This window comes from Rhipicephalus microplus, chromosome 4 (assembly GCF_043290135.1).
Source record: "Rhipicephalus microplus isolate Deutch F79 chromosome 4, USDA_Rmic, whole genome shotgun sequence".
NCBI classification, from domain to species: domain Eukaryota; kingdom Metazoa; phylum Arthropoda; class Arachnida; order Ixodida; family Ixodidae; genus Rhipicephalus; species Rhipicephalus microplus.
This window is the reverse complement of record NC_134703.1, coordinates 100,190,088-100,204,141: the sequence shown is the minus strand read 5'-3', so window position 1 is coordinate 100,204,141 and position 14,054 is coordinate 100,190,088. Positions and strand designations below refer to the sequence as shown.

Here is a 14,054-nt window from a genome sequence, read left to right as displayed (position 1 = left end):
AAGGTATTGTGAAGGGTCAGTGGCGAGTCGCAACACCACGGACAATCGCGCCCATACAAAGTTGGATGAATTTTGTGCAGCCGTAATAAATTTGGTAAACTCCCGTTTGAATTTTACGGAGGTCTGTGGCGCCTTCCCCTTTAAGAGATTTGTGGGGGGTGCCATATTTCTGCCGTGTGCATCGCTGGTGAGCAAGAAGCTCTCGTGGAGCCATCCGAGCCGGGTCGTTTTCCTCTTCCTCGCGAAAGCCGTCATGCGTATAGGGCTGGGTGGTGGTAACAGCGAGAAAGGCTGCTGCTCCGCTCGGTTTGTTAGCGCTCGAGCTAGAGCGTCCGCCCTCTCGTTACCCTCTAGGCCTGCATGTCCCGGGCACCAGACCAACCTATAAGTGTTGCTCAATTCGCCGCCTAAAAATTTGCTAACGTTTAATGGGAGGTGGCCTTTCGTGATTAGCCGGCACGCCTCTTGAGAATCCGAGAGTATAGTGATGTACGTCTGGCCGCCGTTGCGCTCTCGACTTTTAATCGCCAATGCGATGGCGAAACACTCGGCCTTGGTGATCGATGTAGTGTACAGTGATGCGCTGCACGCCATGCTTCTCGTGTCGCTGCTTACCATTGGGATGACGCGGCGCTTCCAGTTATACCTGGAAGCGTCAACGTGTAGCACGTTCCGGTAAATTTGTATTTGTTGCGAAACAAATTGACGCCATCCGGGTAGGATACGGTGGGAAACGTCTACTCCGAACGTGTTCAGCACAGTATTTGGTTGCGAATCTCGATGTTCACCGATCTCACCAATCCACGCATGCTAGCAAAAATGTCACGCCTTTGTTATTAGCGACGCAAACAGCAATTGAATATATAAGTGAACTGGGTAAAAGATGCGTGATTGAGCGCAAAAAAAAGGCACCTCTAGTTTTTTGCATAGAACGTATAAAAATAGGGAAATTACATGTGCTCTTTGTAGCATGTAACCTGACACTAAGTCGTATTCATGTACGTTTATAGCTGTGACATTGTGAATACTTTCTACTCTATATATTTATATAACGTTCCTGTCATTCAAAATCTTTTTCATGTTGAATTATTCGACACACTTAACCATTTAGAAGGGTGCCATCTGCCACCATATTGTGAGTAGTTTCTCCTATAAATATTAAAATTGGAAGTGGTGCCTCAGGCAAAGATTTCATCAAGACTCTAAGGCATACAAGGGACATATTTTTGTTATAGCGTAGTATTTTATAAGAGTTTGTAATTCGCCGATGAACCTTCATTTTTTTTGTCCAAATCGCGGGCATATTTAAGCATCGGTGTGTGCACGGGCTAATCAAGGGAAGGAGGGGGGAGGGGCACTGATTCTGGCCAGTGCCTTTACTCAGTCGGACCTTTGAGGTCATTCTTAATGCGAAGTCTTATGGCTAAGCATATTTTTTGATAGTGAGGAGAGAGAACCTTTCATGAGGCATTCAAAAAAATTCTTACTTCCCGCTCCCCCCTCCCCTTTCTGAAAACTATGGAACAATGGCAGGCCGTTGGGAGGAGGACGCCTTCGCTTTGTTTGCATTTTGGCTCCCAAGATGGAGCTTGTGATCTTCAGGGATCTACACAGAGACAGGAGGGGGTAGAGTTGCTGAGAAAGTGGCTCCCACCCTTACATAACAGAAGCCCCTGCACACGCCAATGGTTATATCTATCATGTTCCCAAAGTGAATGAAGGAATGAATGAAATAATTGATGAATAATTGACAACTGTATTCACGCATTAAACCTATGTGCAGATCACGCAGCTCTCCGCGGAGTTCGTGGTTGTGATCGAGAGTCTGAACATCCAGACGCCGCTGCAAATGCAGGTTCTCATCTCGCTCGGCGCTGCGACGCTCACGGAGTTCACGCCCAACGACGCAGCCGCCACGATGCTGCTGCCCGTCGTGATCTCCTTGGTACGCATGTGTATGTGATCTATACTCCAACAAAATACACGAAGTGCGGCTACGTGCTTAAGCTACCGGCGCTGTAACGGCGTGCGGTTTTACAGCGAAAGCTGTTATGAGATCGCAGCAACAGTCGCGTGCGGTGCCGTAGTTGTCCGCCACCGCCGGTGTTCGTAACCACTATCGCACGAAAAAAAAATCTTTGTAAATAAAAGCACCAAGGGCACAGGGAGATTCGAACCCGCGTACCCTGCGTGCCAGCCGAGTATTTTATACCGCAGAGCCACACCGAAGCTCGAAACTTCGTTGCAATATTGCCTTAGGCAGGCTTGATGTCGGGAAAGGAATCACATTAGTGTGAGTAATAAAGTGCTTTAGAACAGCAAAAGAACAAGCAGGCGTCACACAATGCGAACTGCGTAACGAGTGGGTCGTACTATGCTCCAACCGAGAGTGCCTCAATGCTATAGCTCCTCCGAGGCACCCTATTCCAACGCAATATAAACGCTTCTTGTTCATCACCTAATAACTGTGCCACACACCCACTTCAGGCATAACTCTTCATCGTCATGAGCCACTGCATAAATAATTTTAACAGAGCTCATTGCAAGTGTGTAGCAAATACTACACTTCTCCGAAGAATGGCGAAGGATAGCCTATAGTGAATGCCGGCCTACTACCCCAAAATTAGAATAACTTATGGCGTAGTTGGTACACAGCGAGCGTGTTTGTAGCAGTTACCCAAACAGTGCTCAGAAAAAATTGATTCACTGATATGTAGGATTTAACGTTCCAAAACCACCATATGATTATGAGAGACGCCGTAGTTTAGCGCTCCGGATATTTCGACCACCTGGGGTTCTATAACGTTCAACCAAATCTGAGCACATGGGCCTACAACATTTTCGCCTCCACAAAAAATGCAGCCACCACAGCTGGGATTCGAACCCGCGACCTGCGGGTAAGCAGCCGAGTACCTCAACCGCTAGGCCACCACGGCAGGGCAGGGTTCAGAAGTGGCTCCAAAAGGTCGCTCTTCTAGCTTTTGCCGTGACTGTGCAGCGCGTTCCACGCAGGCCATGTGGTTTTCAGGGCCGAAGCTCCTTAAGCTGTGGGTCGTGCGTCCATGATATATGTAGTAGTAGTGCATTGTAGTAGTAGGTAGCCACCTCCACGGCCGGACTAGAGGAGTGGCACGTGCGTACTCATTTGAATTGAGGAGGAAAGCCACGCACGTTAATGATAAATAAAAAAAGATTGTTGTTTTTGATAAAATAACCTACGTAGATGAGTATCGGTAACCTAAGAGTGAAAATGATCACTGTAAGATGCGTTGGTGTAAAATGCATCTACTTTTTTATTTGCCCATTCAAAGGCCTGCAAGCTCAGGCTGAACCCTTTGTACCTGGTGTTCCCGGTGTGCCTGTCAGTGACGCAGGCATGCATCTTTCCGGCATCCTCCTCGGTCATCGCCATTATCTGCGATGAGGGACACGTCACTACTAAGGACTTGGTACGTGCCTTGATCGGTGACTCCTGACAGAGAAACTCTATTGTAGTGTATTGGAAGGATTACTTACAGTATGCCCACAGGGATTATTATTCTATGAAAATCCTAGCGTCAACAGAACTAGAGGGGCGATTTAACTGAATGCATAAGCGAGATCTCAAGATAAAGAATCAAGAAGAATAGATGGCTTGCACTGACGTCACTAATATAGCCACGTTTAAGGAACATATTGTCACGATGAGTCACAAGTACTGGGGGATGTATTGAACGACCGGGTAGCTAGCTCTAGGACGATGCGTCAGTTGTGGCTGGCTCTCGAGCCGAGAAGAGACACGCAGATCTTCTTTTTTTCCTTCAGATGGTAGAGCCGCTCTTGCAGTCGACCCACTACGTGTGGGTGGCATTATCCCCCCTTTCGAAAAGAAAAAAAGTCCCAAAAGGGGGAAAGAAAAGTACATAGCACCACCACGATGTCACGACATAGGCACGTGGAAAAAAAGAAATGGGAAATTCGGATAAAGTAAAAATAGAAACGAGCGTGCCAATATAGGTAAAATCAGTGAACGAAGAAGCAAGTTCACAAAAATAGATAAATAACACAAAGAACAGTGTACGGCAAAAAACAAGTTATGAACACCGCGCAATAAATGGTTTCATGCGCAACACATGAACGACATCCGATTTCGGTCGTGTCCTACTCCGTGCCTGCGATGTTGAGTCCGGAACCACTTCGTAGTTCACGTCACTGACGCGACGTAACACTTTATAAGGGCCAAAGTACCGGCTCAGTAACTTTTCACTAAGGCCACGGCGGCGGACGCGCGTCCACACCCAAACTTGGTCTCCGGGGTTGTAAAATACTTCACTGTGGCGGATGTTATAGCGCCGTGCGTCTGCCTGCTGTTGCTGGCCGATGTGTAGTCGCGCGAGCTGCCGGGCTTCCTCAGCACGCTCTGCGAATTCTGCGAATTCATCGGCGTCAGTTGCCAACTCGTCTTCGTCTTGACACGGTAGCATAGAGTCCAGCATGGTCTGCACTTCGCGGCCGTAGAGAAGCCGAAATGGCGTGAATCGCGTGGTCTCTTGCACGGCGGTATTATACGCGAAGGTCACGTAAGGTAATATCCGGTCCCATGTTTTGTGCTGTACGTCGATGTACATTGAGATCATGTCTGCGATGGTCTTATTCAGTCGCTCGGTAAGTCCGTTGGTTTGCGGGTGGTACGCAGTTGTCTTTCGGTGTCTGGTGTTGCTCAGTTTGAAAACCTCGTCCACAAGCTGCGCCGTGAATGCCGTCCCTCTGTCCGTTATTATACTGGAAGGAGCACCGTGTCGTAACACGATGTGGCGCATGAAAAATTGTGCTACCTCAGAAGCCGTGGCTCGTGGGATCGCGTGCGTCTCAGCGTAGCGTGTCAAATAGTCGGTCGCGACGATCACCCATTTGTTGCTGTCCGCAGATAGGGGGAATGGCCCGAGAATGTCCATGCCGACTTGGTCGAATGGCGTGCAGAGTGCTTCAATGGGCTGAAGCAAACCAGCTGGCTTAACAGATGGTTGCTTTCGGCGCTGACATTCTCGACAGCTCGTGACGTACTTCTTGACGCTTGCCGAAAGTCCTGGCCAATAGTACCTCTCGCTCACTCTGGCAAGTGTCCGTGAGTAGCCCAGATGACCGGATGTGGGTTTGTCATGGCAAGCGAAGAGGACGTCGTCTCGCATGTCTCGAGGAACCACCAGGAGGTAGGTACGGTTGTTCGAACGAGCGTTCTTCTTGTACAGCACACCATCTCGAAGGCAGAACGACGGCAACGAGCGGGATAAATGACGTGGTATGATTGTGCCCTGACCCTCTAAATGATCGATGATCGGACGAATCTCTGCGTCATCCCGCTGCAGTTTACTCAAGTCTGATGAGCTAATGGCGCCCAGGAAGCCTTCGTCTTCCTTTGCTTCCTGACTGACGACATGAAGGGGTGCGCGTGACAGTGTGTCAGCGTCTTCATGCTTACGGCCGGACTTATGAACGATGGTGACGTCAAATTCCTGCAGCCGCAAGCTCCACCATGCTAGCCGTCCTGAAGGGTCGCGCAGACTTGCCAACCAGCAGAGGGCATGGTGGTCCGTCACTACCTTGAAGGGACGACCATAAAGGTACGGGCGAAACTTGGTGATTGCCCACACGACTGCGAGACACTCTTTCTCCGTAGTGGAATAATTCACCTCGGCACGGGATAGAGAGCGGCTGGCGTAGGCTATCACCCTTTCGATGTCGTCTTGACGCTGAACGAGCACTGCACCAAGCCCAACGTTACTAGCGTCAGTATGAACCTCCGTGTCAGCATCATCGTCGAAATGAGCGAGAACGGGTGCTGATTGCATGCGCAGTCGCAGTTCATCAAAAGCTGCTTGTTGCTCATTTTCCCAAACAAACGGCGTGTCGTCCCTTGTGAGACGAGTCAGAGGTTCTGCTATCTGTGAAAAGCCATGAATGAACCGGCGATAGTAGGCGCACAAACCAAGGAAACGCTGGACGGCTTTCTTATCGACAGGAGCTGGTAATTCGGCAACAGCGGCAAGCTTGTCTGGATCGGGCCGGACTCCTTCAGCGCTAACTACATGTCCAAGAAATTTCAGTTCTTCATAGCCGAAGTGGCACTTCTGTGGCTTTAGAGTGAGGTCCGCCGATCGGATAGCCTCCAGCACGCTGCGCAGGCGCTGTAGGTGCTGCTCGAACGTGGCAGAGAAGACCACCACATCATAAAGGTAGACAAGACAAGTCTGCCACTTGAGCCCTGGGAGGACAGTGTCCATCATTCGCTGGAAAGTTGCCGGCGCTGAACACAAGCCGAAAGGAAGTACTCAAAATTGGTATAGACCGTCTGGAGTCACGAAGGCTGTCTTTTCGCGGTCTCGCTGATCTACCTCGATTTGCCAGTACCCGCTTTTGAGATCGAGAGAAGTGAAATAATGGGAACGACGAAGTCTATCCAGCGAATCGTCGATACGCGGTAGCGGGTACGCATCCTTTTTGGTCACGTTGTTAAGCTTTCGGTAATCGACGCAGAAGCGTAGCGACCCGTCCTTCTTTTTGACAAGCACGACTGGAGATGACCACGGGCTGTTGGATGGTTCGATAACGCCATCGTCAAGCATCTCGCGAACTTGCGTACGTATCGCTTCACGTTCTTTAGCCGACACGCGGTAGGGGTGCTGGTGTATTGGGCGTGCGTCCTCGTACGTGATGATCCTGTGTTGAGTGATGGACGTCTGGCGGATCTTTGAGCAACTCGCGAAGCAAGACCTGTACTCGAACAAGAGCGCTCGCAGCGCAGTCTGGTTATCGGTGGACAGATCAGGATTGATGTCACTGTCGCTCATTGATGTGTCTGCGTTATCCACTATTTCTGACGTGAGACAGTTGGTTACGTTTGCTACTTCGTGGGCAAACGCTATCGAAGTGCCACGGAAAAGGTGTCGATGCTCGTTGCTAAAGTTGGTAACGAGCAATTCAGATCGGCCGTCGCGAACGTGTATTACACTTCTCGCTACACATATGCCTTGCTGCAGTAGGTGTTCTAAATTTGTCTCGGCCACCACATCGCCATCGCTCAAACCACAGCACGTTACGTCGACTAGAACACTGGCTCGGGGAGGAAGCGTCACGCTCTGTTCAGAAATACAGAGTACGTCGACACGCATTCCGTCATCCTGCACGTTGATTGCTCGCTGAGCTGAGAACGTGACGCGGCGCTCCTGCAGATCAATGATAGCTCCATTTTCCTGTAGAAAATCAATTCCCAGAATGACGTCACGGGAGCATTCACGTAGAACAAGGCAGCTTGCTACAAATGTGTACCCTTGAATCTGTACTCTAGTTGTGCAGGCGCCCAGTGGAGTTACGACATGGCCACCAGCTGTCCGAATCTGCGAGTTATGCCACGGCGTGATTACTTTCTTCAGCTGCGTTGTCAGTTTCCCGCTCAGTATGGAATAGTCTGCGCCGGTGTCCACTAACGCATTAACTACACAAGCATCAATTGTTACTGCTATGTCGAGTGAAAGCCGGCTATCCTTTGCAGCAGCAGGTGATGTCGGACCAGTTTCTGTACGGTTCTGCGTCAATAGGAGGTCTTCAGCGCTTCGACGTTCAGTGACCCCGCCCCCAGAGGTCGCTTCGGCTAGTTTTCCCGGCGGGGGCTGGGAGATCGTGCGGTAGAATATCACTGGGGCATTGATGAAAATTGCCTCGGTGATGGCGAGCGCGACTGGCGCCCGGCAGACGGTGATACATGCTGCTGGGAGAGGTAGTTTTGGATGTCGCGTGGTCTCTGGCCGTAACGGGGGGGGGGGGGCGGCGAGTACGCAGAGAAGCCGCGAAGCCCAAGACGGCGATAAGGACACTGGCGGTACAAGTGATCAGCTTCTCCGCAGTGAAAGCATAGAGGCCGGTGATCGGGTGTGCGCCAGACATCAGACTTCCGAGGATACGAGTGCCGATCATCGATGTACTGGACCGGTTGCACTGAACGATGGGCAAGGTTTCACCGCCAGCATGCGGCCACGGAATAATCTGCTCTTGTACGTTCTGCAGATTCTCGCCTTGTGCCTGGGGTTATCATCGGATGGATGGTCACCGGAAAGCCTGCTGCCAGTGATTTTGTCACCCGACGCCAATCAGCGCAGTCCTGAATTCCGCTGCACAGATGAATTTTCCTGGATTCGGTGGCCAGCTCAAGTTTCGGTTTCCGGTGCTTTGAACTACACAGCCAAATCGACAGCGACAGGCGAGGCCTCGAGATACGCCCCCCACGTTTACAGCGGCATTGGGCAGGGTTTCACCGCCAGCATGCGGCCACGGAATAATCTGCTCTTGTACGTTCTGCAGATTCTCGCCTTGTGCCTGGGGTTATCATCGGATGGATGGTCACCGGAAAGCCTGCTGCCAGTGATTTTGTCACCCGACGCCAATCAGCGCAGTCCTGAATTCCGCTGCACAGATGAATTTTCCTGGATTCGGTGGCCAGCTCAAGTTTCGGTTTCCGGTGCTTTGAACTACACAGCCAAATCGACAGCGACAGGCGAGGCCTCGAGATACGCCCCCCACGTTTACAGCGGCATTGGGCAGGGTTTCACCGCCAGCATGCGGCCACGGAATAATCTGCTCTTGTACGTTCTGCAGGTTAGTAAAAAACATTCCTATTCCAAATGCACCACGAGTTTCCGGTGCCTGGTGGTGTTGCCTTGCCCAAGAGCCTTTTGTGATGGAGTGGCCGAGTGCTTTGATGCTGCGTGTATGTTGGTATTGCTTCTGAGTGGGGACATTGAAATGAACCCGGGCCCTAATGATTCTGCAATGCAGGAGCTACTTAAAGGTCAAAAAGAAATACTTGAGGTGATGGGAACAATTAGAAAGAAGCTCGACGACTACATTGCTCTTACGGATCAGAGGTTAGACTCAATTGAAAGTGAATTAAAATGCCTTGCCGGTAAAAGTGTACAATTTGAACGTTGTGAGAAAACAGTGGATCGAATATCGGCAGGCATTGTTGAGATGCAAGTGAAACTCGATGATCTTGAGAACAGAAGCAGACGTAATAATTTGGTTGTATATGGGTTGAAAGAAAGTACTGGTGAAACAACTGAATCACTTCGTAAAACTGTTCTTGACGATATTTTTACTGCTAAAATGGGTGTCACCTTAATGAGTGTTGAAAGAATTCACCGCATTGGAGCAAAGAAGCGGGGGAAGAACAGACCAGTCATTCTACGGCTTTACAACTTTCGAGAAAAAGCTGATCTCTACAAAAATGCACACAAATTGAAAGATTCTGGCTTATCAATCAGTGACGACTATTCCAAGCAGGTGCGCGAAAAAAGAAAGCACTTATGGGAATATGCAAAATCAAAAAAAAGCAGATGGTCACACAGTGAAACTTTCTTTTGATAAGCTTATCATTGACGGTAGGACTTACACTTGGGATAGCGTTGCGCAAGATGTCACAAAAGTAAGACGTTCGTGACGCGATAACAAAGAAGTGAGACAAAAGCCCCAAGGTGCCCGAGATATTGCCCTTCTGATGATGAATTGCCGAAGTGTTAAGAATAAAGCTGATGAGCTGGGTGGCCTTATTGGGTCAGTGAACGCTGACTTAGTCATTGGGTCAGAATCTTGGCTTGACGAAGCAGTTTCGAACTCTGAAATGTTTCCTTGCAATTTTCAAACATATCGAAAAGACCGGTCAACGCATGGTGGTGGTGTTTTCATTCTTGTGAAGGATTCTTTGATGTCCGAAGAAATTTTTATTGATAACAATGAAACTGAATCTGTTTGGTGCCGAGTAGTGCAAAGTAATCGTTCTAGTTTCATTGTTGGTGCTTTCTATCGGCCTCCTGTCTTTGAACCGAATGTTATGCGTCAGCTGAGAAAAATTGCCTGCACATTTTCTAAAGAATGTGTCGTTCTTGCTGGTGACTTTAATTTACCGGATGCTGAGTGGAATAACGGTAATTGTGTCTTAAAGTCTCAGGCAGCGACATACTGTGAATTGAAAACGTTGACTGACGTGCTCGGCCTCATGCAGTATGTTTCCAGTCCTACGCGAGGTGACAACATTCTGGATTTGTTGTTTTGTAATACCCCTGATGTCATTAATGAAACACACGTTATTCCCGGTATTAGTGATCACAACGCCGTCTTTGCAAAGCTAACAAGATCTCGGGTAAATACAAAGAAATGCGAATCTAGGAGAATCTTCTTTTATAGTAAAGCAAACTATCAGCAAATATCAGCTGGTCTTGAGCAACAATTTCTGTCTTTTGAATGCAGTGCAGACGAAGCAACTGTTGAGCAGCTATGGCAAGTGTTTAAGGAACGCATTACTGGGCTCATTCGGCGTCACGTCCCGAGCGTCTCAAGCGATAAACTGAGTAGAATAAAGAAACCTTGGATTAAGGGGCATCTTATTCAGCTTATCAAAAAGCGCAAGAGGGCTTTTTCCCGATACTGCCAAAAAAAATCCCCTGAAAATTTTAATAAAATGAAAGATTTGACATCACTTTATAAAATGGAACTGAAAGAAGCCAAGAAAAAGTATTTTAAGAGTCTGGCCGCTGACTTTTCTAATAAGAAAAGGTTTTGGAAATATATGAGACGATGTGGTACTGAGAAGGTTAGCCCACCAAACCTACGTTACGGTGGCGAGATTGTAATTGAGGATCGAGATAAAGCCACACTTTTTAACGACTTCTTTAAATCGCTCTTCCGCCCACCTACACAAGTGATTGTCACGAATAAAAAAGAACAATATTTGCCTATGGGTGAGATAGAGCTTTCATTCAATGGCATAATGAAGTTATTACAGCGCATTGACGAAGGTAAAGCAACTGGCCCAGATGGCATATCACCAAGAGTTTTAAAACTTTGCTCTGAGGCAGTGGCTCGTTACCTTTATGTTATCTATAAAAAATCACTCGATGAAGGCAAGCTTCCTGATGATTGGAAAATAGCTAATGTTGTGCCAGTTTTCAAAAGTGGTTCTAAATCAGACGTATCAAATTACAGACCAATTTCTTTGACGCCGATTTGTTGTAAAGTACTTGAACATGTTCTTTTTTCCGCTTTAATGAATCACCTGACTTCAATTAAATTTTTTAATCCTAAACAACACGGATTTAGACAGGGTTTTTCATGCACAACCCAATTAATTGAATTCTATCATGATATAGCATCAGTTTTAGATAATCGAGGACAGATTGATTGTTTATTTTTAGACTTCAGAAAGGCTTTCGATACGGTATCACACTCTATTCTGATTCAAAAACTGCAGAACTTGAACATTCATCAAACCATTTGCCGTTGGATTGCGGACTATTTAACTTCAAGAAAACAAAAGGTTGTGCTTGGTGGATCTTGTTCGTGTTTAGCTTCGGTGACATCAGGGGTACCTCAGGGTTCCGTACTCGGTCCGCTTCTCTTCCTTGTGTTTATTAATGATATTTCGGATACAATTAGGTGTCGTATTAGAATGTTTGCTGACGACTGTGTGTTGTATACTGAATTGACCGACCAAACGGATTCCACCCAGCTTCAGGATGACCTTAATCACGTGGAGGCATGGTGTAAAAATAATGACATGGTATTAAACACGAATAAATGTGTTCACGTCAGTTTCACCAAAAAGGTTAATAGATTTACAAATCAGTACATCTTAAACAATGAAGTTATTAGGTATGAACACAAATATAAGTATTTGGGTGTCACGCTTTCTGAGGATGGGGGATGGTCTGAGCACATTGGCAATGTTGTAAGTAGAGCGGGAAAAGCCCTAGGCTTTTTACAAAGAAATCTTAAACATGTAACCAAGGAGGTTAAACAGGCCGCATATTATGCCTATGTGAGACCAATACTAGAATACGCCTGTCCTGTGTGGGATCCGTTTAACAAAATACATATTCATGAATTAGAGCGCATTCAGTCGATGGCAGCAAGATTTGTTCTGGGAAAATATGGCCGAACTGAAAGCTCCCGTTGTATGAAAAGAGAACTTAATTGGCAATACTTACAAGATCGAAGACGTAATCTAAGATTAAAACTATTTTATTCGATATATAACAATAAAACGGGCATTAATGCTTCAGATTATTTAAAAAAAGCGTATTATCAATCCTCCCGTCATGATCACAAATTTAAAGTACGGCCATACAACCCCAGAACGGATCTTTTTAAGCATTCTTTTTTTCCGCAATCCATTGTTGAATGGAACACGTTACCAGCCGATGTAGTTGGCCGCAAGACTGCGGATTCATTTTATGAGGCTCTGTGCCCCCCGCAATAATGCCTAAGTGGCGCTGCGGGTTTTGTTTCAAATAAAAAAAAAAAAACAGAAGCACCACGGACAAAGGGCAGAGGCGGTGGCGTGTGCGTGCCTTCGTAGTATGGTATGTGCTGCGCTGACTCGAGTGAAACTGCAGGGACAGGATGAACGAACAATGACGGCGATGCAGCAGGGCGTTTCAAGGCTTCCGCGTAGGTTGTCTTACGGTGGTATTCAGCAGGAGCTGACGCAGCTGTATCAGGAGGCAAGGTGTCCCGGAGGGCCTGGTGCAGCTCATCTTTGATGACAGTTACAATAGAGCTAACCGTAGGGTGAGGTGTTACACCAGCCTTTTGCAACTCTTCACGTACGATATTACGGATGAGTTCACGTAAGGAGTCATTGCTGGTCCCAGCGGCGGCAAAAATGTCAGCAGTGGACATGCCACCGACTTGCCTGTCGTATTGGTTTGATCGCTGCTGTAGCATTTTTTCCATTGTCACGGCTTCAGACAAGAACTCCGCGACTGTCTTTGGAGGGCATCGCACGAGGCCGGCGAAAAGCTGGTCCTTGACACCACGCATCAGGTGACGCAACTTCTTGTCCTCCGTCATTCTTGAATCTGCCCGTCGGAAGAGACGCGTCATGTCTTCGACGTACGCGGTCACAGTTTCGTTTGGCGACTGGACGCGGGCAAGAATAGCTCGTTCAGCTCTTTCTTGGCGGTCGGCGCTGGCATATGTCTGCAGAAGTCTACGACAGAATTCGGGCCACGTCGTCAGCTGCTCCTCTCGATTTTGATACCACGTGCGAGCCCCGTCTTCGAGATAGAAGTAGACACGACCCAGTTTCGCCGCGTCGTCTCACTGATTCAAGTTGGCTACGCGCTCGAAGTCCGCCAACCAGTTCTCAACGTCTTCGCTCTCCGTACCATGGAACGTCGTCGGTGCCCGTGGGCTTTCCAACGTATATCGGTTCGACGACGTGCTTCCCGTGCCGGTTGGCAAGGTTTGTACCGAAGTGCTGGTCATGTTTGTTGACGTGGTGGGAGGAGTATCGTTGACTTCCGGAGGCAATCCCCTGATTCGGCGGCTGGTCCGATGCACGGGAGTATTGACTGGCACTGGACTCGTATTACGGCTTCCTGGGGGGGGGGGGGTCTGCAGCATCCGTGAGACTACCCAGCACCTTCCACCAGTTTGTCACGATGAGTCACAAGTACTGGGGGATGTATTGAACGACCCGGTAGCTAGCTCTAGGACGATGCGTCAGTCGTGGCTGGCTCTCGAGCCGAGAAGAGACACGCAGATCTTCTTTTTTTCCTTCAGATGGTAGAGCCGCTCTTGCAGTCGACCCACTACGTGTGGGTGGCAATATGGTGGGATGCGAACTTTTTGATTAAGCGTCCATGTCATCAGTTCCTCACCTGCTGCCGGTTTTCTTCGTTACTCATGCACAGGCGCCCAGTAACGTTCTAGTGTTATGATAAGAAAGCAGATCAGTCAACGCGTGATTACGAGGCTTTAACGTCATCCATGTCGCCATGTTGAAGCCATACTGCGTATACATGACGTCACGTGCAAGCAATCAATCAATAATAACAAGAGCAAAGTAAATAACAGAGTAAACAAAAATATGTGCAGCTTCAAGTGACGTAACGTCGTGAAGGGTGATGAATGATCTTCGTGCCTTTCCTCCGCTTTCCCCACAGCTCGGTGCACTGTATCTTGAATTCATTCGGAAGTTCCGCTTCCTCAGCAGCACCACCTGTGCACGAGCACATGCAACATTT

General features: G+C 48.2%; 1 protein-coding gene across 6 annotated transcripts in view; it reads left to right on the top strand.

Annotated features, from left to right (window-relative positions):
* Window positions 1–14,054, top strand: part of LOC119172803 (solute carrier family 13 member 2) — a 114,564-nt gene that overhangs the window by 96,284 nt on the left and 4,226 nt on the right. For 4 of the 6 annotated variants that reach the window (XM_075893342.1, XM_075893340.1, XM_075893343.1 and 1 more), the window contains 2 exons: window positions 1,784–1,945; window positions 3,312–3,449. In XM_075893342.1, coding sequence (XP_075749457.1) covers window positions 1,784–1,945; window positions 3,312–3,449 — 300 coding nt within the window. Of the gene's footprint in view, window positions 1–1,783; window positions 1,946–3,311; window positions 3,450–7,991; window positions 8,629–14,054 lie in introns of those variants that run through there. The other 2 variants (XM_075893345.1, XM_075893344.1) reach the window with 2 other exon arrangements.